Here is a 23,748-nt window from a genome sequence, read left to right as displayed (position 1 = left end):
CATCAGTCAAGCTTTTGTGTGTGTGAAACTCTCTTAACCTGCAGATGATGGCTGCAAGGAGAGCTTCGTGTACAGAGACTGTATCAGTTGCTGCCCTCCCACCTGCACCTTTGAAAAAGAGTGTCTCGGAACCAACCTGCATTGCCTGGACGGCTGCTACTGTCCTGATGGTAGTGAAGACAAGGAACTTAGTAATTTGTGTTAACTGCTAATTTATTACTTGCATTACAACCAGTGTTTCTTTGATATATAGAAATTAAATAGTAGGCCATATGTCAAGGAAACTATATAACTGAAGTTAGGTGTTCTTTTTACATGGTATTTTTTTTGCAATGAAAATTTAGTCAACTACATGGACATGCATGATTTAACTTAGCTCTAATTAGAAAAAAACTTTAAAAAAGCATGTTGTGGAAAATTTAAATACAAATAGTGGCTTTCTGGAGTGTCTGCCCACCCATCAAGTGTGAAATTGCACAACTAAGTAAATATGTCCTATTTCCCAAACTAAATCTGTGAGCGAGGCAGGGGAAAAAAAATCAGCTAAATTTTACATAACAGTGGGGCTAATGTGTCAAGTGCATGCACACATCTGCAGACCACGTACTTGATCGGTGTAATTTGGCATATTGATGATGATGAAGTGCTGCTGAAGAGTGAAAATACAATCCACACTTTTACTGTTTTTTATTATTCTTCGGAGCCAGCAACTTCATCGTCATGGTAACAAAATCGACTCTGTATTGGCCCTGCAGTATGAAGGTTAACAGTGGCTCATTTTAATAAGACAAGCTCGACAAAGGATGCTATAATTCTTGATCCTTGGTGTGTTTGATGTAAAAATATTAAAAGCAAACATCCCCATGTTTTTTTTCTGGATCAACATTAATTTCTCAAGTTGTTTTTTTTCTTCAATACTGCTTATCCGTGTCACAAATTCAAAATCTGACCATGCTATTGTTTTTCTCTAGGGCTCATTCTACAAAATGGAACATGTATAGCTGCTTCTCAGTGCCCATGTGTTTACCACGGTTCGTCATACGTGCACGGACATGCGCTTAGACAAGGTTGCAATGTTTGGTAAGTTTTAACATGTATTCAATTAAGAAGGATTCATTTCCCCAATGTGCTCTTAAACAATTCAATTCTTTTTTTAGTATTTGCATGGGTGGTGTATGGAACTGTACTGAGAGCAACTGCACCGGTGAGACTGTCTGACCTTTTGCTGGGAAAGCAGTGAATCTATTATTTTACTACTTTGGTCCATCCCACCCTCAGCGGAGTGTTCGGTAATGGGCGACGTGTTTGTGACCACTTTTGACGGGAGGATGTTTCTGCAGCCGGGCGCGTGCCAGTACGTCCTCGCAAAGAGCCGTGGCAGCAGCAGATTTACCGTCACACTGCAATACACGACCTGCACTGAGGTGCTGAAGAGATGATGTCTACACACCCTTACAGTACAGCCGTCAGGGACACAACTCTCGCACATTACTGATTTTTTTCTGTTCTTTAACACAACCAACATACTCACACACACACACACAGTAATAATGAAAGTTACTGTCATTCAAAATCCTGATAAGTGCTCAGACACTTAAGATGCTTTCATAAACGCTACTAAAGTGCTCTCATCGAGCACATAGTGTGCATAAGAGCATTTCAGTCGCATGAATGAGAGGGTTTCTTTAATGAGTATAAGAGGTAATCCTGAATGATGTCCCTGGTGGCCCCTCATAATTCCACATATGCACGTTAAACCCACCTTTTTCATGTGTACAGAAGCAGGTCTGCATTCAGTCAGTGACTCTGGTGCTGGAGGAGGATGTGAGTCATCAGATCACTCTGACCAGAGAAGGAGGGGTGATGATCGGTGTCAATTCAGCACCCATCCTGCCTTATATTGATGGTGGCTATGAACTAATGTATTCACTTTAACCTGTTGCATAATGTTTCTGGGTCATTTTCGTTTTGTTTGATTACACAAAATTGTCAGGAATAAACTCAATTGCTTCCCCCCCCCCCCCCCACACACACACACAGTTTAAAACGTTAATGTTAAATTAACACAAGATAACTCTTCATGGTTAAATTGACCCACTGACTTGAAAAAGGCAAATTGAAAGGATTTGACTAACAAAGTAAGAGTTTAGCATGTGGTGCATGTGTTTTATTTTTGCTTTTGTCTATCCATCTCTTTTAGCCTCTTCTTTGCATGCCAGCTTCAACATGTGAAATATTTATATTTCAAATGATTCCTCACCTATCAATTTCATTCAATATTATTCAGTACCATTCCTCATCATTCCATATTATTCCACATTATCCCACATGGGCCATATTGTTCACTGTCATTCAGTTATCACTTTATATTATTTCATATAGTCAACATCATCATTCATTGACATCTTATTACAAATCATTTATTTCAGCCTTCACATGCACTTTCACCAGAAATTGCATTCTCGAGTTTCCATGTATTATTCAAGTGACATTCCCATCTACACTAACTGAACACATGAAACCACCCATATGCAGACAAGACACATAAAAATAAATGCATGAGCATTAGCACTGGCCAGTGTGACAGAAGTAATCAATATTATATAAATAGTACAAAAATTAAATGTTACATAGTGTTTAGCAGGCTTGGGCTGACTTTTACCACCCATTGATTTAAATAAGGGTAAACCCCACATTACTCTAATGGCCGCCACCATGTGCAAATTATTTTTGCAGATTTAATGATGCCTCTAGGTACTATATTTGCATCATATTTAATGCTGTATGTTTATTCTGTAGTTCATATTTACAGTGGGTGAACTCGTGTTAGTTGGGCAGAACTGGATGTGTAAACAATAAAACATCATTCATGTTGCCATGATTTGCACCCCAATTGTGCCACTTAGAGGGGGGGGGGATATGCAGCGTAAAGACAGCTTTATTCATCCAAGAAGACAAATAACTTTTTTAACTCCATACTTTAGTGGGTCTACTTGAGTCACAACATAACAGATTTTGAGTTCCGAGTTTAATTCAACGCCTTGCCAGTCATTTTCATGTTTTTTTCTTCCCTTTTGTGTGTGTAGATGCAATGGACGTGCGCAAGCTGACCTCGGCGTTCACCCAACTGAAGGCACGGGTGGGACTGAGGCTGCATTATGACGGCAAAGGTGGGCGAGTCCATTTGCAGCTAGACAGCCGCTGGCGTGGTTTGACTCTCGGCCTTTGCGGCACCTTGAATGGAAATCTTCGAGATGACTTTCTGTGAGTTGGCACTTTTCACTTCTAAGTATGCCAATGACTGTTTTTATTGCATTTATGTATTCCATTTGTGTATAGGTCCCCTGCTGGTATGATTGAGGGTACGCCACAGCTTCATGCAAATGCTTGGAAGGTGTCTTCAGCTTGTGTTGCACCAGTGAACCTGCCCATCATTGACCCGTGTGAGATGAACCTACAGAATGGTAATTAAATTAATGAAAGTGAGATTGCAGTGGAAACTCAGCACACCGGACATTGTATATTACAGAAGGAAAATAGCTCTCAAAATGTCGATGTTCGGTACCACTCTGATACCAAGTACCGATACCACTAGTGCTTTTAATACATAACATTTTAATACATACAATTTTTCCCTCCAAAAAATAACAGATAATTGTAAAGAAAGACCAGTTTCCTTAAAAATGCATGAAATGAATGGCAAATTTATATTCTTCTTGCTAGTTCCTTATCTTAAAACGGCCACACGAGGCTTTATACCGAGTACTCGCTGTGCAACTCCAGCATATTTTTACTATTAATAGCAGTGACCTTGTTGCACTTGTATGACTGTTAAATAAATATTAAAATGCTACCTCTAGCATTTCCTGTACAGTTTAAAGGTTCTAATTTGACACAACACAGATTTTCATTTAAAAAAAACAACAACTCCTCTCAGCTGGCCTTGGAAGGCTTCAGGATCCACGTGGAAGCGCTTGACAAATTCGATGGTAAGAGGGAGTCTGGGCTGCTTTGTTTAAGCTAATGGCCCCACAACTTGATCCCAGATAAGTGGAATAAGATGGCTTGATGGATGGACAAAAGATTTATTTGATTGCGTAATTTCACACATGATGGGTGGGCAGGCATTTCAGAAACCTAATATTTTGTATACAAACCATTATATGTCCTCTTTAAGACTGTTTTAAGGCTTGTTGTATGATAAAAAGCCATGCGTGGAATTTCTTTAACATTGTCCAACATTGTACATATTATAGATAATGCGTTGTCTGCATCTCTTTTTAGTATTCTATGCCTCCCAGTGTGAGGTGCTCCTGGGGAGTGTGTTCACCCCGTGCCACGGCTACATTGGTCCAAACGTCTACCGGCAGCAGTGTCGCTACCAGGCCTGCCGCTGCGGGAGCGCTTGTCTGTGCACCGCTCTGGCTCACTACGCCTTGCTCTGCTCCAAGCATGGAGTTGACATTAATTTCCGAGCGCACGTCTCTGAATGTGGTGAGTTGTGAGAGCCGCTGAAGTGAGTTTAATAATCACTGTTGAGATTGAGAAAGCAATATCTTTGCATAATTGTAATAATAAATTATGGGAAAGGGCTTATGGGATTTTTTGTTTGTTTGCAAAAGTAGGTCATGTCTTCTTTTTTTTTTCCTCATATTGGTTGTGTAAATACAGGAGTGGTGTGTCTCGAAGGGATGCTGTACCACTCGTGTGTGTCGTCCTGCGGGCGGTCCTGTCGCGCTCTCTCCAGCATGGAGATGTGTAACCCCGACGATTGCGCTGAGGGGTGTGGCTGTCCTGACGGCAGTTACTATGACGACGTGCGCCAGCGATGTGTGCGACTGTAAGACTTCTGAAGTCTCCAGGGGAAATAAGATCTGAACACACCCCTGTATAAATAGCATTTTAAAAAATGCACCATGACAAATCATTTAAAATATCCAACCTTTTTTTCTTTCTTTTTTTAAAGAGAGCTATGATGATAACATGTTGACTCGGGAAGGCTGCCGAATGAATGATACTGAGCTCTCTCTCAAAAATGAAAAAAAAAAAAAAGCATCCATCCATTTTGTATACTGCAATTAGTTATAGCCTTTTCCCTTCTGACTCTTATTTAACAAGCATGTGTTCACATCCGCTCACTCATAAGCAGCAGTCATGATCTAGTAACTTCTGTTATTGTCAGGGCTCAATGCCACTGCTACACCATGGCTGGTGTGTCTCAACCCGGCGAGGTCATCTTTAGCGCCACTGGACCCTGGTGAGTCACAGCTTTCTTGCTCGGGAAAGTAGAAAGCCATTTTGGCTTCTCTCCCATGCACTTGGAACATCCATGCAACGTTAGCGACACAAATACAGTGAACCCTCATAATATTTCTTTTATAATTGCCTTTATTAATTATTTAAAACATAATATGAACCTAGTTATGATCCCAAAACTCATTTTACAACATTAACCTAAAAAATAAATGGCTTACAGATGATTTGATGGGAAAAAAAAGCACAGAATGCTGGCGTGAAATTTGACAAAAAAAACATTCCAAATAATACTTTCCTATTAGCCACTTTAGCATGCCTTTAACTCAGTGATACAAAGATATTCTCATTTTATAACTCATTTACTCCCAGCCCAGATAAAATGGATAATTGATGTCTATAGCCGTCAATGGCAGTGAATGAGTTAAATTAGAAAAGACTATATACCTTTAGCTGGGCACTCTGTATCTATTTATTGAGCAGCTAGGCCAACTGAATCATTGAGGATTCCCTGTAAAGCAGTTGGGATGTTCAAATTGACAAATTGCTCTTCGGCTAACCTCTCTTTTCTACTTTATTTTCTACCAGCTTGTGCAAGAATGGGAAGCTGGAGTGTGTGCCAGAGGAAAAAGGTAACCCCCTCCAGAGTTCTTATTTCTTCTAACAACAAAGTGCTGTTTCAGGCTATGTCCCCCTTGCTGAAATCAAGCTTATTATGTTAGTAGTCTTGTTGCTTGTTTCCCAGGACTACCTTGTGTGGTTGGTACGGAGGACAGAGGCATTGATTTCCTTGCATCTCTGTTTGTGTGTAGAGCCAGACAGCCCAGAGATCGGGCATTGCCCCACGGGTAAAGTGTACCACAGTTGCGCCGAGCAGAGAGGCGGCGTGGCCTGCGCGCCGACGTGCCACAACCTCATGTTGAATGTCACCTGCCCTCCCAACACGCCTTGCATCCCAGGCTGCGTCTGCCCTTCTGGGTAATACATGATTTTTTATTCATTTGTGTCATCGAGGTTCTGAAATTGCCTTACAGGTACTGAGAAATAATATAATTACAAAAAAAAACAGCAGTGCATTTTCAGCTCTTTTGGCAAATCTATGACAAAATGATCTCATTAAAGAGATTAATTTTCAAATGTATGCAAGTGGATGTGAGCACAAAAGAACAAAAACCGCAGGCTGACATTGAGATAGAGATGTAATTAGTGAGTAGTCATCTGCAATGATTAAAGGCACGGTGTGCTTAATCAAGAGAGAGCATGCTGCGTGTATGCTTTCATCTTCAAGATCTTCACACTAATATTAGTACCTTGTCCTGCATATCTTTCTTGCTTCCTTTCAGAATACGTCTGTGTGTCTACAATCTTGTTCTGAATGTATATTTGTACGTTTGGTCTATTCTATTTAAAGGTTGGTGCTGCACCGTGGGGAGTGTTACTTTCCAGACAACTGCCCTTGTGTCTGGCTTGGCCTTGAGTACCTCCCTGGAGAAACTGTGGAAACGTCCTGTTATAAATGGTATGTTAAAGGCTCTCTTTGAACGGCTTTTTAATATTCTCATAACGAATGAAGGGGGCTTTGGAGCTTTCAAAATGCCAGAAAACTCACCAGTTTTTGTAAGTATGTGTATCCTGGTGCAAATGTACTGTATATAGATAAAAGGTCCACTCAGTGGCACCTCCTGGAAGGCTAGAGAAAAAAAAATCACCCCTCATACTATTTACAGTACAACAATTATCATAATCAAATACCTATGCTTGAACTTGAACAAAAAGTCGGCCATTTTGAATTTCGGGCAAATTCCTATTCCAATATAGATGGCATAGCAACATGGCATCAAAGTTGAAGGATTATTTTGACCCTGCTTGCAGCTTTATTGGTATTATTAAATAAACACAGTTTTCTGTCAGTTTTCACATCCTAATACATTGTACACTAATAATACACGATGTGTTCGATTTACTATTGTCATTCATTTGGAACAAACGACATTAAAAAAACTTGCACTCTGTTTTATTTTGTCTTCCTTTTACTTTTTTCCTCACACGCATACACCTGCTGTTCGCCAACTCCTCAGCGTGTGTCACCGTGGCTATTTTAACTGTAGTTATTCACCGTGTCCAGCTGTGTGTACTGTCTACAGCGACAGACATTACCACACCTTCGACGGCCTGGAATACGACTACCACTCGGACTGTCAGGTCTACCTGCTCAAAGTAAGTGTATGAATCCCTATTTGGGTTGAACGATTTTGAAAAATAACCTAATTGCATTTTTTTTTTTAAACCTTCAATAAACAATTTATGCAATTGCGTATTTTTTCAAGATCCTCTTCCCCTATGTATTTTTTTAAGAAACACAAGTAATAAATTCATCTGTATTACAATATCCGATTTGTTTTACATAGTTTGGTCTTTTAGGTTAGGCATAGGTTAAAACAGGCAATTGAACCATTAATTAATATGAAAGACAGATTATCTACCTCGGTTAGAGTTGGCAACTTACTAACACTTTAACTTGTAGTCTTTTAAACATTCACTCCGACAACTTCATTAAATCCTACCAAACAAGTGTGGCAAAAGTCAATAAGTCAAAAATCTAATGGCTACAATTATGCAAATAAATCAATGGCTTTATCACTTCTACTTTTCATGTTTTATGCAACGATATGTCTGTCACATATGCTTTTTTTTCATACTTTAAAAGAGGTCCAAGTTGTCTTAAAAATTGTCTCTTACATTTTTCTAACAAAATAAGCAAACGATAAAGAACTAAAGCACACTGGAAATTCACTTTTCGTACCAGGAGTCAGTCGGTTCTGTTTAATGAAAATTAAATACGGCTTTTGTTACCATGACGACTAGGGGCAGATCTATTTCATGCGTTTCTTGCTGAAAAGGAAATGTTCACCCCACCACGTCCGGCTTGTACAAAGCCACCACAGGCTAACTGACCCGTATTTTCCCTCATCAAGGCAGAACTTCATTACCAAGCCACGAAATTTACACATTTCAATTTGTGAGGTTGATCGCTGCATGTAGAAGACAGACACATTAGCATCACAGTCCAGTAAGTTTCCAAATAGCTTGCTTGGAGACATTTTCACATATAGTCAGATAACAAAATATTTACAGTATTAAGCTGTTTAATTTCACACTTGATGAGCAGGCATTAGAGAGACCCTAATATTTTTATACTATTAATTAAAAAGTGCATTTTTAGGTCACCTTCAAGGACCGTTTTGACCAAAGGGTGATTTGGCTCTGGTAGAGAGCAGCAAAGTCTCGGAGTGTTTTTTTTTTTTTTTTTTTTTTAATCAGAGTAGGTAAAGGCGTGTGTATGTGTGTACTCCTTTGTTTGTGCCTTGGTAATGCTCGGCAAGGATTTAGCACGACAAAGAGACCAGTGTTCAGCCCAAACCTCAGGGTTCTTGTGCTCCCAGGGATATAGAATTAGAATGGCTGGAACAGGCGTGCCGATTGAGACCTGACAGATTTGCAGACCACCGTGCAGACCCGAAAAGAGTGGGCAAGTGGGTCCTAGCTGTTTAATTACGCTGCCGTATTTCCTGAGTGTGTACAATCCAAATGTCAATGTTAGGTCTCTTCTCAAGGGGGATTTTGTTAATGAATGACCTTCTTCCTGTGCGCAGAGTTCAGGGCAAACTGAAGTATCCATTGTTGCCCAAAATAAGGACTGCTATGAGAGTGGCATTGTGTGCATGAAAACGCTGGTCATACACGTGGGACTTACCAAGATCTACTTCATGGACAACTCTGGCAATCCTGTACACTCTCACACAACTTCATAAAATATATCTTAAAATCTATATGCAATTAAAATGTGTTACTGTCGCTTTCCCATACAGAGCCCATCTACTGTGGTGGGACGCGAGTCAGCGTACAAGCTGTGGAAAGCCGGCTTCTACACCGTGGTCCACTTCCCCGATCAGGACTTGACCGTCCTCTGGGACCGTAAGACAAGCGTGCACATCACAGCCGGGCCTCGGTGGAAGGTGTGCAGCTGTCAATCATTTTAAATTAGGGCAGATTTCATAGTCGTCTGACTGCTCTTGTATCCCAACGTAGGGACTTGGGGATGGCATTTTATTGGCAGTCAGTCTGATGCCCGCCGCTATTCCTCCGCAGTGATTTTGTGTGCGTGTGCATGTGTGTATTTCCGTGTGCATGTGTGTATTTCTACTACAGGTCACAGTTTTATAAGTTTACATTCCAAATTCCTTGTTTATAATGCTTGAAGGGCAAAAAAATACTCCCCCCCCCCCCCATTTTCATTTTGTTCTGACATTTTCAAAGTAATTTATTTGAGCTGTTATTATTGTAACCGGATGTACATAAACAGGCTCAGCACGGTGCCCTAGTGGTTGGCATGTATGACACAGTTTTTCAATTTGGGTTCGGATCCCATGTTAGATCTTCCTGTGTGGAGTTTGCATGTTCTACTCTTGTTTTTTCTCTGAGCACTCGTCTTCCTCTTATATTTCAAAAACATGCATGTTAGGTTCATTGACAGCTGGGATAGGATCAAAGTCACTCACAGCCATACACAAAATGGTTGGAAATCCATAGAGTGTCAGAACAAAAAAGTGGAGGATGCCTGGTAGGATACATTTCCGTTGCCTGTAACATACATTTACAAAGAAATCACAAAAGTGATATAATGCATTATGAAACACAAATGCTACATAATATACAACAACTCTACCAAGCAATAAGGTATGTGCTGCTTATCAGACAAAAACAGCTAATCCACAGCTAATCTGGGTATCGAGCAAAACTCAATTCTTATCTTTTGGCTTTGAAATTGTGGATATTTCAGAGAGTGTGTTGTGGCCAGATCCAGCCTAGCTGATCACATCATGGGCAGAGAAACTGAAAAATCGATGGGGGCAGTAAATTAGCCCCACTATTACAGGCGTGCTTGTCTAGATGAAAATTTGCAAATAGACATATAACAAAAGATTAACTTGTTTGGTTTCATTTTCTATAATAATCCCCTTTAAATCATTTGGATTTTTTTCTCCAGGGCCTTCTCAACGGATTATGTGGAAATTTTGACGGTGTGACTGTTAATGACATGACCACGTTCAGCCACATGGAGGTTAACAATGCACAGACCTTTGGCGATAGCTGGGCTCTGGGACAGGTACGACACCCAAATCCACCACCACCACCACCACCATCTTGCTTACCATCTCCATTGCTCCTTGTGTGTTGTAGTGTCAAAGTGATTATGTGGTGGAGCGACCGTGCGAAGCCGACTTGGGGAGACAGCCGTACGCAAAGAGGGAATGCGCACTCCTGTACAGCGAGGTCTTTGCATCTTGTCACAGTGTGGTGAGTAGAGATGCTGCACTGATAATTAAAAGTAAATAGTATGAGTATTTTGAATAAAATGATGACTATCATCACAATATTGTTCAAATAAATGACAGATACATGCACTCATTGCAAGTTTTATTTGGCGTTAAGGCTGGGATTTTTTGGGATATTTGATTTATGATTTATATTTTTTAGGCTTTCGAAATTGAATTTAAAATTGAACCCTTCTAACAACCTCCACTAAGACACACACACAGTGAAGTTACTACACAGTATTTACATGTGCATCCAGTAGATGGAGTCCTATATTTGCACACATGAGCAGCTGGTGGACGGCAGCTTCACAATAAAGCACAAACAACAGAGGACTGTACTCGATGCATTACAGTGCTTAGAAGAGATGAAGACGTATAATTAATGATTGTCCGGATGCTGATTAGGAGATGATTAATCATGTACTGCAAGTCATATAATGCTTGATAATGCTGTCATGCTTCTGATGCATCTTAATTGAAAAGATAATCATAATAATAATAATAATAATAATAATAAATAAATGAGATGTATGTTCCAAAAAGACGAGGAGGTGAATTCCTATTATGCTGGCCATATCTCACAGAAACATAACCTTTTGAAACAGCTGTCATAATGTAGGGCAACACAGAGTTGCAAGAAAAGTATGTGAAGCTGGATTTCTGCATAAATTGCATAATAATAATTCCACAGGGTTCATATACTTTTTCTTACAACAGTAATTTATAGCACATGCATATTCACTCTGCCACAATGGTTACCCGATCCCTTCTGTACCGACCCACAATCCTTTGCCCAGATAGCTCATCACTTATCTGAATTATTGACAAGTACTCACCCCCTAAACAAGGCCTCTCATCATTTACCCCCATGGAGACATGGAGAAGGTCCCTCCTGTATGATACATTTTATAACAGTGCAAATACAGTAACGGGTAAACTTAGCATTAGCACTATCATACTTATTCAATGCATCTGGAAAATATTTACAGTGCCTCACTTTCTCCCCTTTATATCATGTTACAACCTTAGTCTAAAATGGAAAAAAAAATCCTCTCACAATTCTGCATACAAAACAAAATATTCACAACATAAAAATGTAAATATTTGTTGAAAATTTTACAAATGCATTATTTCATTCTTCTTTTTAAAGTAAGAAGTCTTGCGTACATAACTATTGACAGCCTTGGCAAAGAAGCTCAAAATAAGCTCTGATGCGTCCTGAATCCTGTTATCATAGGATGATGTGTGTCAAATTTTGAGAAGAAAATTTAACTTAAGCCATTTTTGAACAAGGCTGTAATGCAACAAATTGAGCTGTGAATCCCTTCCAGATCATTTCTTACATTGAATGTGAGGCCAGTGGAGGTGGCAAGAGTACTCACATTCAGTACTTAAATAGAAGTATGTGTAAAAAAAAAAAAAAAAAAAAGGAGGTGGTAAAGGTAGAAGTACTATTTGACTTCTTTATTTAAGTCAAAGTAAACAAAATGTACAGATTCTGAAATATTTTTACAGTAAGTACAAATGTAAAAGTTAATTTTTGCTGTCTTTCAACCAGTCAAGATCTCAACTGCCGTCGGCTCAATGTCCAGCTGTCTTTTTTTACGTCGTCATCAGCCCATTTTGACAAAGAACACATATCTGTTTTCAAATGTTGGGAGGAAAATTAAAAAGTCACCAGAAAAAATATTCAAGTAAAGAATAGTCCATCCATCCATCCATTTTCTGTACCGCTTGTCCTCACAAGGGTCGCGGGGGTTGCTGGAGCCTATCCCAGCTGGCTTCGGGCAGTAGGCGGGGTAGTAATTTTTTAAATTAGTTTAGTACAAAAACTGTATTGTATTTGTACTTCAAATATCAATCAATAAAATTGTATTTATAGAGTAGGCTACTTTTCATATTTAAAAAATACAAGACAAAGTGCTATACAGATATAAAAACAATAATTTAAAAAAGCATCAGGTATACATACAGAAACTGTTGCTTCCTACCACTAGATGCCAGCGAGCGTGTTTCTGTCTAATGCAGTGAGCTTGCATGTACTGTACATGACATGCGTACCCTCTAGGTGGATGTGGCCTGGTTCTACAGAAATTGCCTGACGGACACTTGCAACTGTGACCGAGGGGGCGACTGTGAATGTCTGTGCACATCCATCGCCGTCTATGCCCACAAATGCTGCCAGCACGGCATCGCCATACACTGGAGGTCGCCCTCTGTGTGTCGTGAGTACACAAACACACACGTGTACAATCACATGCTGGCTGTCAACTGTGTCCTGAATGTTTCTTCATTTCAGCCCAGGATTGTGAATACTACAACCAAGGTATTCATAATTGTAATCCCGGCCCTTACTCAGCCACTTCCTTAAAGCGAAACTCATTTTATGTACTGTGCACCTCAGCAATAGGCGACGGCCCGTATTCCTTGGTGAGCGCTGTCCACAATAACACAATGATGGGAGTGAATCGCACAAGCGGCTCAGTGTTTCCTTTGGTGAGAGACACGTCAGGCCATTCGCCTGCCTCGGGCCTCTTCTTCAACTTTATGGTCACGGCAGGCCTGCACAGGAACAGGACGTCACGTAAGCATCGCAGGTTCTCAACCATGGAACGCTACTATAGTGGAACCTCCAAAGTTAAATATGGGAACAAGGATAGCTTATTTAAATGTTTGAGGGGGGGGGGCTCAATTTTTCGTCAGTGCTACTCGTCGGCCGCATTGGACTGTGCACTTCCTAGCCAAATGTATGCAAAAGACAAGGCTATTTTAAATTGGGACATAGTGTGTGAATGTCTTTTTTTTTTTTTAATTGAACCAATGTACAGAAGGGCATCTTGAAATTTTTAACGCTAAACTGTACATAAAAGAACCACTCCTTAGCTACAAAGACTTTGAAGCAAAGATAAATATGAACCATATTATTTGTAACACTATTAAGCATTGCATATAACCATGATTATCTCTAAACAAATTCGGCAGGTAGGTTTGTGTTTAAATTCACTGACTATATAATCTGCTTTGTATTTTACCTTAAAGACATCCTTTTCTTGACCTAATTTGTTACTGGATTTTTGTCACATTCTTGTCTCTCTTCTTCTCTGCTGGAGTAGTACAGTCTCGAGGTTGGAGGCATTCTTAAGTGATGTCTGCCATCTAGTGGTGAACACTGTTATTACAAGACAAAACTGTTCCCTGACAGCAAACATATTTATCCTCAAAAATGTATCCAGGGCTACTCCGAGTGTGGGCTACCATTTGCCCATCCCTCGTCCAGAGACTGGTCAACCTTCAATAAATCCAGAGTTAGATTATTATTTTTTCCCAATTGGAGATGAAAAAAGTGCAGGTGCAGTATGTGCTTCGCAGTCAAAAGACGGCTGTGAATCTTGGGAAATCCCAAAACCATGGATGGACAATTTCATGGGTGTTCCACTTCAGAGGTTCCACTGTACTCTTTTAGGGATGCAGTAGTTTCATCCCCAGGGGTTATTTCCCCAGGCGTCCCCGTGGTGTCCCTGGAGTCTGCGGAGAGACCCAATTTCTTCCTCGTGGTGTTGGGGAAGAGATGTGTCCAGCTGGAGCGTTGGAGTCGAGGGGAGGAGTTCAGACGGCGTGCGACGTTCATCCAGCATCAGGGACTGTTCCTGCCTGGTCACACCTCGTTCGAACTCGCAGGCCAACCGGGGATCTTTCTGACCCTAACACGCACCGCCGTGCGAGCTCTGAGATATGACACCTCTTCCGGTTTCAAAGCCAGCAGCAGTTTCATACTCGAGGGTCTGTAATACTCTTTGACGGAAATGGTTCTCTACCTCAGGGTTACCAAACAATTTTTTCCAAGGACCCTATTTATCAACCTAGGATCAATTAAACCGTGTATCCATTGAAATCGGAATTATTTACTATTACAGTTTTATTTTTAAACGTTTTAACCAAATTATTATGAATTAAATTATTAATAGAACTTAACCAAATTCACAGTATTTCTCTGCCATCACTAGTTGCTGTGCACTTCTTAAATAAACATAGCTAGCCTCGGGGTGTCAGGCGCTTAAAAATTGTAATCGTAATTAATCACATGACTTCAACAGTTAACTCATGATTAACCACAAATGTTACATCTGTTCTAAATGTACAATATGATGCACAATAAAAAAAATCTAGGTTTTCATTCTCTTAACAAAAAAGTGGGGGGGAAAGTTAAACTAATAGAAATATGGCTGCATATTTTAGTCATTGATACAGTAATTTCATAATAATTCATAAAATTGATTTAAAATTAAAAAGATGTACTGTACTGTAAAAAAAACGGGTATGATATGGATTTATGTTGAGGTCATTTTTCTGCCACTAGATGGCATAATTCCATCTGTAAGACATCAGTGCATTTTTATTTTCATATTAAGAGCTTTCTAATCTTTAACATGTAGTAACATGTGAAATTCTGCACATTTTTAAAATTCTAAAATCCAACTTGACCCCAGTCTCCACAAATATATGCATTCTTATTACATTTATTACTGCTAAATTTTGACGTTTACGTGTCTGCTGTGTTGCGACCCAGTACAGGCTTTCTAAGTAATCATTAATCGCGTGTTTAAAAAAATTGTGACGTTAAAGGAACTTTAAATTAACTCAAAATTAACGCGCCAATTTTGACACCCCTAATGTTTATACCTCTTACTGTTCTTTTTACTTTAAGCTAGATTACTCATAAAATCTATATAACAATTTATGATTCGATCATTACAGAAAAAGATGTATGTGTCATCACAATCATATCAGAGCTTCTAAATGGCCCAATGCAAAGTTAGGAACAAGTAATTGGTTTAGTCCCCATATGTATAGTAACTATGCACTTTAAAAAAAGAACACAACATAATTTACTAATGGATGGACCCCAGTTTGAGAACCACTGCTCTACATTTATAGATCCATCAGCACTAAGCAATTTGCTCCTCTCTTCATGCAGAGACTCATTTTGTCATCCCCTACCGGATGATGTGTGAGTGGCGCTATCAGGCCTGCGCCAGCCCTTGCGTGCGCACTTGCAGTGACCCAGATGCTACACGCTGCAACTTCCTGCCTCTGTAAGAGCACCGCCTCTCATGACGCACACTCAAATGTATTTTAAAGGGATTTTAACGACTTGCTGTATATCACAGCGTGGAGGGCTGCTTCCCACGATGTCCCAAGAACATGGTCCTAGATGAGGTCACTAGCAGATGTGTCTACATAGAGGATTGTGAGTAATGTTGTCAGTGGGACCTCGAAGGTTGAACACAATCCGTTTTGGGGTGATGGGCACGTGCGTACGGCCTGGATTGGTCGCCAGTCAATCGCAGGATAAATATAGAGAAACAGTCACGCACGCTCACATTCACACCTGTGGGCATTTTTTAATTTACAATCTTAGCAAGCATGTGTTTGGAAGGTGAGAGGTAGAAAATGGGCCCGAGCCAAGATTCAAACCCAGAACCTCTCAAGTGTGAGGCAGACCCGACCATTACGACAATATTGTGTTGCCGCTTTTTGAACAATTCTTACCATGTATGTAATTATTAGACATACATAACCTTTCTTGACAAGATTTTGTCACTTTTATTATTCTTAACTGGAAAAATAATGCAAATTTTCAAAATCAGGAGTATTTGACTTAAAAACTTCCACTCTCCACACTGTAGCACGTGTTTTTGAATAGGGCAAAACTCTTCAAAACTTGTGATATGAAATGTCTTCTTAGGCGTGACTCTTCCCCCGACTCCCACACCCTTTGCATTTTTGACGCGACCCGACATAACTACAACATCGCCACCGACAACAAGGCGTATGACTACTACAACCACTGTGAGCACCGATAGTGTACTCACTACATCTTCCACTACCATGAGCCCATCCACTGTTGCCGCTACTTTCAGTCCATCTCCTCCAGGGATCGCCACCACTACAACTCCCCCAACTCCGACGCCCACAACACCCTCAACTCCTCTCACCTCACGCCTCATTTCAACTCCAGTTCCTCTCAGTTCCTCTTCAGTTCCTCTCACCACTAGTGTTCCCACAACATCAACCCCAGTGCCACCCTTCCCCGTGCCGTCGACGCCACCTTCCGTCATCTCCCCCGTAACTAGCACCGTTACCACGGCTACTCCTCCTCAAACTCAACCCGCACTGACGGCCGCTTCGACGGTTGTCACGACAACCTCTGTGCCAAGTGGCACAAGCACCGAGCCGGTGACTGCGGCAATAGCGACAAGTCAAGACACCTTTCCGACAAAAGAGGCTTCGACCACGCCGCCGTCCTTCATGCCCACAACGCCATGTACTGTAAGTCTTTCGGTATCTACAAGCATGGCCGTGCCGTGCACACTGCAATGTTTTTTGAGGGGCAAACAAAATAGTCACAATCTTCCTGAGAATCAAGGTGATAAATCTGAATAGTGATTGTCTTGTCCTGTCCTGTCCTGTCCTGTCCTGTCCTATTTGCTGCTTGTTGTGTCTCTTCTTCATATGGCATATACCCATGTCCTCTCCTGTCCTGTCCTACCCCTTCTTGTCCTATTTGCTCATTGTCACATACCTTCTTCACAGGGTGGAACTACCCAGTCCTGTCCTATTTGCTGCACTTGGCGTCCCTTCCTCACAGGGTAGACTAGTAAAACCTGGCTCACTATTCCCTGCCCTGTCTTATCCTGTGTTGTCCTGTGCCATTTAGTTGTTATTGCATGATGCATCCTTTCGTGTAATGCTGCCTGGCTCACTCCCGCGTGGCCACTGTCACTGATCTATAATAATGCGGTCTAATTTACAACACATATTTGAATGAAAAACACTCTATAACTGAGGACCCCCTGTGGTTTCTAGTTGCCTTTTTTCCTATCGAAACCAAACTATACCAGGAGCCTGCAACTTGCGGCTCTGAAGCCACATGTGGCTCTTTATTCCCTCAACTGTGGCTCCCTGTAGATCTCGAGAAATATATATATATATATAAATATGTATATGTATATATATATATATATATATATATATATATATTTTATTTTATTTATTTTTTTTTTTACAGAAATACAGTTCTTTAAATGAATTAATGATTTAGATTAAAAAACAATTCATCATTAAATGTTAAAAAAATGACAGGGTCCACTTTTTTAAGTTGTCAGAACAAAAGAGATGAAAGGTAGATGGCAAAGTTTTTTAAATTACTTAAAAGTCAAAATGTCACAGAATTGACTAAAAAAGTCAGTAAAGAAAATGTTTTAAAAAAGTAATCATAAAATGTCCAAAAGCAAAAGAAGGGCAAAAAATTACCATAAAATGTTCACAAAATTGCCCAAAAGTCAGAAAACCTTTTTTTTTTTTTAAGGCAGAAAGCAAAATATATAAAAATCACTGATAAAATGTCTAAAAACAAAAAAAGAAATCACAAAAATTATTATAAAATGTACACAATATTGTCAAAAATGTCAGAAAATGTATAGCAAAAAGACAGAATTTTTTTCGTAAAATAGCAAAAAAATGTAATTAAAAAAAGGAAGAATTAGAAAAATTACCATAATTATTCATAAAATTGCCAAAAATGTCAGTCATTTAAGGCAGAAAAGTCTAAAATATATGATAAACGAAGTCTGAAAAATTACAACCCCCAAAAAATGAGGAAAGGTAGAAGAAAATGAATGTCTACGTATTCGATGCTGCTCTCCTATTTTTGTGTTGTGGTGCAGCTCAAATTAGCTCTCAGTACACAAACACACTGCTTCCTTCATCCCAATCTTCAAATGTTTTGTGGTTCAGGACAGATTTTCTGTAATTATTTTGGCCTAAAATGGCTCTTTTGACAGTAATGGTTGCTGACCCCTGACCTATATCTATTCTAACTATATTGCCCATTCTATTTGCGCATACGTGTATGCTCCATATCCCTTCAGCCTCCATATGTCTACCGTATCGACGAGTGTGCAGAGCTCATATGTTTCAACGGACAGCTGCTGCTTTACAACGCATCCTTGCATTGCCGCTTCAACACCACTCGACCCCGCTGCAGCCTGTTGGGCCTCTCTGTCCTCATCAACATGGACCCCTGCTGCCCACAGTGGCAGTGCCCTTGTAAGCCGCCGCATTGTCACTCATTGTTATACTCTGATGGTGCAGATCAAACAAGACGGATGATCAAGAGGGTTTGTTTTGCCAGGTCGTTGCACTGTGATGTCTGACCTACGCATGATCACGTTTGATGGCAATAATGTGGCCTTGTATGATAACGGCTCCTATGTCCTGGTTAAGATGCCGGGAGAGACTATTATTGGCACCGTAGAGAAATGTCCAACCAGCCAGGTAATACATAACACTGATTATAAAAAGAGGCCCACTCCATTCTGTATCTGGCCCACAGAGCGTTTATATTATCTTGAGTCCTGTAACATTTATTGCCATAATTCTGCTGTTATTTTATTAAATTGAATAATTTATTTACTTATTTTTTTCATTTTTAACTGTGTACCTTTTCGTAAATAATAAAATTATATAAAAGTAGTAGTCAAACAGGCCATTTATTTTTGTATTCATTTAATTAAATAATTGTTTTTAAAAATGATCATTATTAAATATATGCAGTCTTGTGAAATTGGTTTGTTGTTGGAATTTTTAAACTTTTTTTTTCTCCAACATGTAGCCTGTTTAACCCTATAAAGCCAAACGTATCATATTAAATTAAATACAAGACATTTTGAGCCCTTTATTTCATGAGTATAATATTTCCCCCCCTTAAAACCCTGACGTATATGATCTGACACAAGTATTGCACGGATAATCCATTAGAGGGCAGTATCACCCAGCTGATGGCTTGTTTAAATTGCAAGATCACCCCAATTGAGAAAGGAGAGACACCTGTACTTAATTAATAGTTGGAAGTGGTCTTTTTGATTTTTGGAAATACTAATATGTTTGATATGTCTGTTTATTATTATATTTTTGACAGTTATAAATGTCAAATTTAAAGCATTGTGATCGGATGTATCAAATATGACACAAATCAAAAGTCATATATGGAAATTGATTGTTCAAAAGTACCAATAAATACTTTATATACAAATAATCAGAATGTTCTCTCATATGTCATGGTTCAGGCTTTATAGGGTTAATTTGGTTTGTATAGGACATGTAGTTACTCATAAACCACATTCATATTTCAAATGATATAATGTATTATTATTATAATTATGTTGTTTTTGTTATCCTTCCCAGAGCGTAAACTCAATCAGGAGACCTGTGAGTGGCACACACACACACACACAGTTTGTTCCATTGCAATTGCTTTGTTTGTTTGTGTTTATAATGTGCTTTATTTTTCTTTCTCCACAGAGTCCAACAAGTGGAACATCTGGTCTGTGTTTAAAGAAATTGAATATCACAACCCATTCCGACCGTATTGTTATCAATCGACTGGATCGAAAGGTGACCCTTTTTAGCTGATGTTAATATTCAGTTTATTCTATTTGAATATTCTTATTTGCAGGTGCATCTCAATTAATTAGATTATTGTGGAAAATGTCATTTCAATTTTAAAAGTTTAACTCATATTATTATAGTAAATCGATTATAGATTACCAGTATGATTCTAAAAAAAACAATGATTTGATGATTTCATTTTTATAATTTTGATGATTATAGCTTACACTTGAAGATATGAGAAAGTTAAATATTTATTTTTGCTATACATTTTGTGATTTTTTTTTATTGGTGTGCCATGGTTTTTTTTTCACGTAAGAGATCTTCCTTAATCTAATTAAAACCCCTGACACAAGAAACAGTCAAAATGATTTTAATGTAGAATTTTGATATGAGTTTCACTTTTTCAGTTCAACTACGGAAATAAATACACTTTTCTACAACAATTCGTTTTTTTAAGATGCACCTGTATGCATGTGTGTAGGTAACAGTAAACTACAGGCCCACCAGGCTGCCATTTTCCCTCCACTCTCTTCATGTGGAAGACACCGGCACTATGTATCTTATCAAAACGCCTGGCCATGTCAGCATACAATGGTATCACAGCACAGGGATCATGGTGCTGCAGTACATCACGCCTAACAAAGCATCTGTGCCCACTCGAGGCCTGTGCGGTAAGACCTGATGGGGGGAATCTAACAAACACGAGCTGACATTTGGAGTTGACCCCGTGTCTACCCGTCACGGCAGGTTGCTGCGACGGCAACCCGGAGAATGACCTGAGGTTGCCCAATGGCACGGTGGTGAGAGAGGTGGGAGACATGATGCTCTTCCTGCAGGCATGGCGGGTCCCCATGCCCGACGAAAGCGAGCACACTCGCAGGGTTGGAGACAACTGCACCGTCGGGGATTGCTCCATCTGCCTCTACATGCTCCATCAGAGAGTCTTCGCACCGTGCCATAGCAAGGTGTGTCTTTTGGAATCGTGGGTTTGCCTCCTGACAGTCCTCCTCCCCACTATATAACAGCACAGTGGTTGGGAATCAGTGCTAATGTATCATAGTACTGTCTACCACAATGAACGGAGAAATACGACAATGGTTCAAATCTTTTGCAGGTGCCTCCGGACCAGTTCTGTGACATCATGTGGGCGGGCGACCTGCATTACAAGGACCATCAGTGTGACTTCCTGGCGGCGTACGTGGCTGTCTGCTACACACACCAAGTGTGCATCAGCTGGAGACGACACAATTTCTGCCGTGAGAACATAGATACAGTGATACTTTGACTTAAAAGTGCCCTAACTTAAGAGTTTTGGGAGTTAAGAGCCATCGGGTTTTTTTACTAGCCAAAATTTGAGATATGACTGTGCTGCGTTGGTCAAATTAACTGAAAAAAATGGAGCAATGAAGGAACTCTCAAAGGAACCCTCAAATGTGGGCAAGGCGAGCCATAGTCAAACACACAATGTATTTATTAGGGCTGGGTATCGATTCCAATTTACTTAATTCAATTTCGATTCACAAGAGTTCAGTTTGATTTGATTTTAATTTTTCCCGATTCAATTTGATTCACTTCACTTCAATCCAATATTGATTAAATATCAAGGACATAATAAAAACTCCACAAATATCTAAAGGATCAGTTTGTCACTTTTTTACTCATGACTGCCACCTCTGGCCCAAAGCGTAACTACAGGATCTGTGTCAGGCTCGTTCATGGTGCGCGTGACTTCAAATGACGTAAAGAAAAACTCCGCCCCTCCCCAAAGAAACTGTAGCGTGTGAGGATCCGCACACTCTACTATAAAGGGAAGATAAAAGCTGATAGATGCAGTCGGAGTAAAACAGTCAGGGCTCTTCGTACTCATCTGGGCATTGGTGGCGCATGCATGATGTAGAAAAGCTTTAATATTACCTTTTTAAACGGCATAAGGCACCTTTAATTCCAAAGTAAATTGTAGTACGTGTTATTAGTAACATTTTCATAATTGTAAATGCAATAAAATCATGTCAACAGTAATTTCAAGAAAACTAAGACTTAAAAAAAAATCCCTCTTAAAAACTCTATTTTCTTAAGAATTTATGGGAAAAAGAGATATTAAAATAATCGATTATGTGGTTTTATGAATCAATATCGGGCCTGAAAAGGAAAATCGATTCGATAGATTAGATTTTTTAAACCCAGCCCTAATATTTATTAGATTTTTGATGAGTAAATTGAGTTACAAGCTCGGTCACGGAAATCCTCAAAGCTCATCACTCTCCCAACAGCTCTGCGGTGCCCCCCCGGCAAGGAGTACCGTCCTTGCGTGAACACCTGCGCCAGCCTCACCTGTCTGAACAGGGACTACTACGAAGAAACCGCCTGCCCCTTCGTCCGGGAGGAGTGTGTTTGCCGCGGCGGGACTCTCTTGCATCGTGCCGATTCCCCGCACTGCGTGACTGAGGATCGCTGCGGTGAGTCGCACTGAAAAAATTAGGCACCTTCACCTACACTTGAAAAATACTTGACTAATATAAAACATCCCAGAAAAAAAAGAAGCTGTAATGCAATTGAGAATAACACCAAACTAGTGCAAAGCTGATCATGGTAATCAGAGCTTTTTAAACTGGAGGCAGCCACCTCCAAATTGTATATGCAGGAAAAACCCTGGTTTTGTGAATTAGCATCTGGCTTCCATAGCATGCACGGACAACGAAGGCAGGCCCCGGGCCCCTGGCGAGGTTTGGAACGGCTCGGCTCAAGGCTGCTGCCTGTACAAGTGCATGGAGAATGGCTCCGTGCTAGCCGTGGAGCCTGACTGCGGTTTTGTCCCAACGCCGATGTGCGAGAGGCAGGGAGAGTACGTGCTGGAGGTGCTGGAGGAAGGCGCTTGCTGTCCTAAGAAGATCTGCGGTGAGTTCACGTGTCAAGATGAAACACTGTCAAAATGTTTTTTAGCCTGTTTATCCTTGCCTCGTTTTTTGGCCCACGGTTTGCTACATTTTCAGTACGTGATTTGTGCATGAAGAGAACAACTTTTTCTTTCAAATGTTGTAGTGTACTGAATAAAATAACCGTTAACTTCCTACAGTATTCATATACATACACGTGACAAGACAGAAGTAGTTGGGTTCGGGCGTTAACAAAAATGTATGTAAACAAAAACATTACCTGTGTATCAGTTGAACAGGCACAGCATAACATGGGTCGAGCGTTTCCAGCCTACCAGCATCCCTCATCAGGACAAGAGCTATAAAATATGGATGACGAGCTGGCAATATTCACAAGCTTCTTACTCCTGAATTCAAGTTGACATTCAAGCTTCTAAACGACTTTTTGTCAACTCAAGCACCTTATCCGGTTATTATTCGTTCCTGCTTGAGGCTCATGCCCCCAAACTCTTGTCTATTCCTCCAGGGCTGAAGTCAGGGATACATGTACTGAAAAGATAATGCCTTGTTCTCCACAGTGGACGTAGATATTTTTATGGTTTTCTCAGCGAATCCACCTTTTTTATCGACTTCTAGTCTGGACATAGAGGGATAAATATTTTTTTTTTTAAAAGGGAAAATCAACGTTAAACATTTCTTGACAATAATATGTTATATGTCACCTGACTAGTCTAAACATGGAGTTCTGATTAATATTACATTTGTGTAATATGAGTGCAAATAAGCATCAA

General features: G+C 40.0%; 1 protein-coding gene across 8 annotated transcripts in view; it reads left to right on the top strand.

Moving 5' to 3' along the window:
* The window catches only part of otogl (otogelin-like), a 40,574-nt gene that overhangs the window by 6,169 nt on the left and 10,657 nt on the right, over nt 1-23,748 (top strand). For 6 of the 8 annotated variants that reach the window (XM_086073946.1, XM_086073945.1, XM_086073943.1 and 3 more), the window contains exons 12-45: nt 45-191; nt 972-1,080; nt 1,158-1,204; nt 1,279-1,424; nt 1,780-1,906; nt 3,087-3,264; nt 3,340-3,464; nt 4,285-4,494; nt 4,672-4,840; nt 5,183-5,257; nt 5,842-5,885; nt 6,066-6,231; nt 6,665-6,772; nt 7,332-7,470; nt 8,907-9,041; nt 9,123-9,269; nt 10,301-10,420; nt 10,495-10,611; nt 12,700-12,856; nt 12,931-12,957; nt 13,036-13,215; nt 14,133-14,411; nt 15,607-15,724; nt 15,800-15,879; nt 16,378-16,961; nt 18,563-18,740; nt 18,826-18,968; nt 19,878-19,901; nt 19,995-20,087; nt 20,566-20,755; nt 20,832-21,049; nt 21,199-21,340; nt 22,355-22,540; nt 22,767-22,979. In XM_086073946.1, coding sequence (XP_085930072.1) covers nt 45-191; nt 972-1,080; nt 1,158-1,204; nt 1,279-1,424; nt 1,780-1,906; nt 3,087-3,264; nt 3,340-3,464; nt 4,285-4,494; nt 4,672-4,840; nt 5,183-5,257; nt 5,842-5,885; nt 6,066-6,231; nt 6,665-6,772; nt 7,332-7,470; nt 8,907-9,041; nt 9,123-9,269; nt 10,301-10,420; nt 10,495-10,611; nt 12,700-12,856; nt 12,931-12,957; nt 13,036-13,215; nt 14,133-14,411; nt 15,607-15,724; nt 15,800-15,879; nt 16,378-16,961; nt 18,563-18,740; nt 18,826-18,968; nt 19,878-19,901; nt 19,995-20,087; nt 20,566-20,755; nt 20,832-21,049; nt 21,199-21,340; nt 22,355-22,540; nt 22,767-22,979 — 5,121 coding nt within the window. Of the gene's footprint in view, nt 1-44; nt 192-971; nt 1,081-1,157; nt 1,205-1,278; nt 1,425-1,779; nt 1,907-3,086; nt 3,265-3,339; nt 3,465-4,284; nt 4,495-4,671; nt 4,841-5,182; nt 5,258-5,841; nt 5,886-6,065; nt 6,232-6,664; nt 6,773-7,331; nt 7,471-8,906; nt 9,042-9,122; nt 9,270-10,300; nt 10,421-10,494; nt 10,612-12,699; nt 12,857-12,930; nt 12,958-13,035; nt 13,216-14,132; nt 14,412-15,606; nt 15,725-15,799; nt 15,880-16,377; nt 16,962-18,562; nt 18,741-18,825; nt 18,969-19,877; nt 19,902-19,994; nt 20,088-20,565; nt 20,756-20,831; nt 21,050-21,198; nt 21,341-22,354; nt 22,541-22,766; nt 22,980-23,748 lie in introns of those variants that run through there. The other 2 variants (XM_086073942.1, XM_086073947.1) reach the window with 2 other exon arrangements.

The sequence above is a fragment of the Leptonotus elevatus genome, chromosome 4 (assembly GCF_054856555.1).
Source record: "Leptonotus elevatus isolate MCC_2025b chromosome 4, RoL_Lele_1.0, whole genome shotgun sequence".
Taxonomy (NCBI): Eukaryota; Metazoa; Chordata; class Actinopteri; order Syngnathiformes; family Syngnathidae; genus Leptonotus; species Leptonotus elevatus.
Note: the sequence above shows the minus strand (reverse complement) of the source record. Positions and strands in the feature narration are given on the sequence as shown.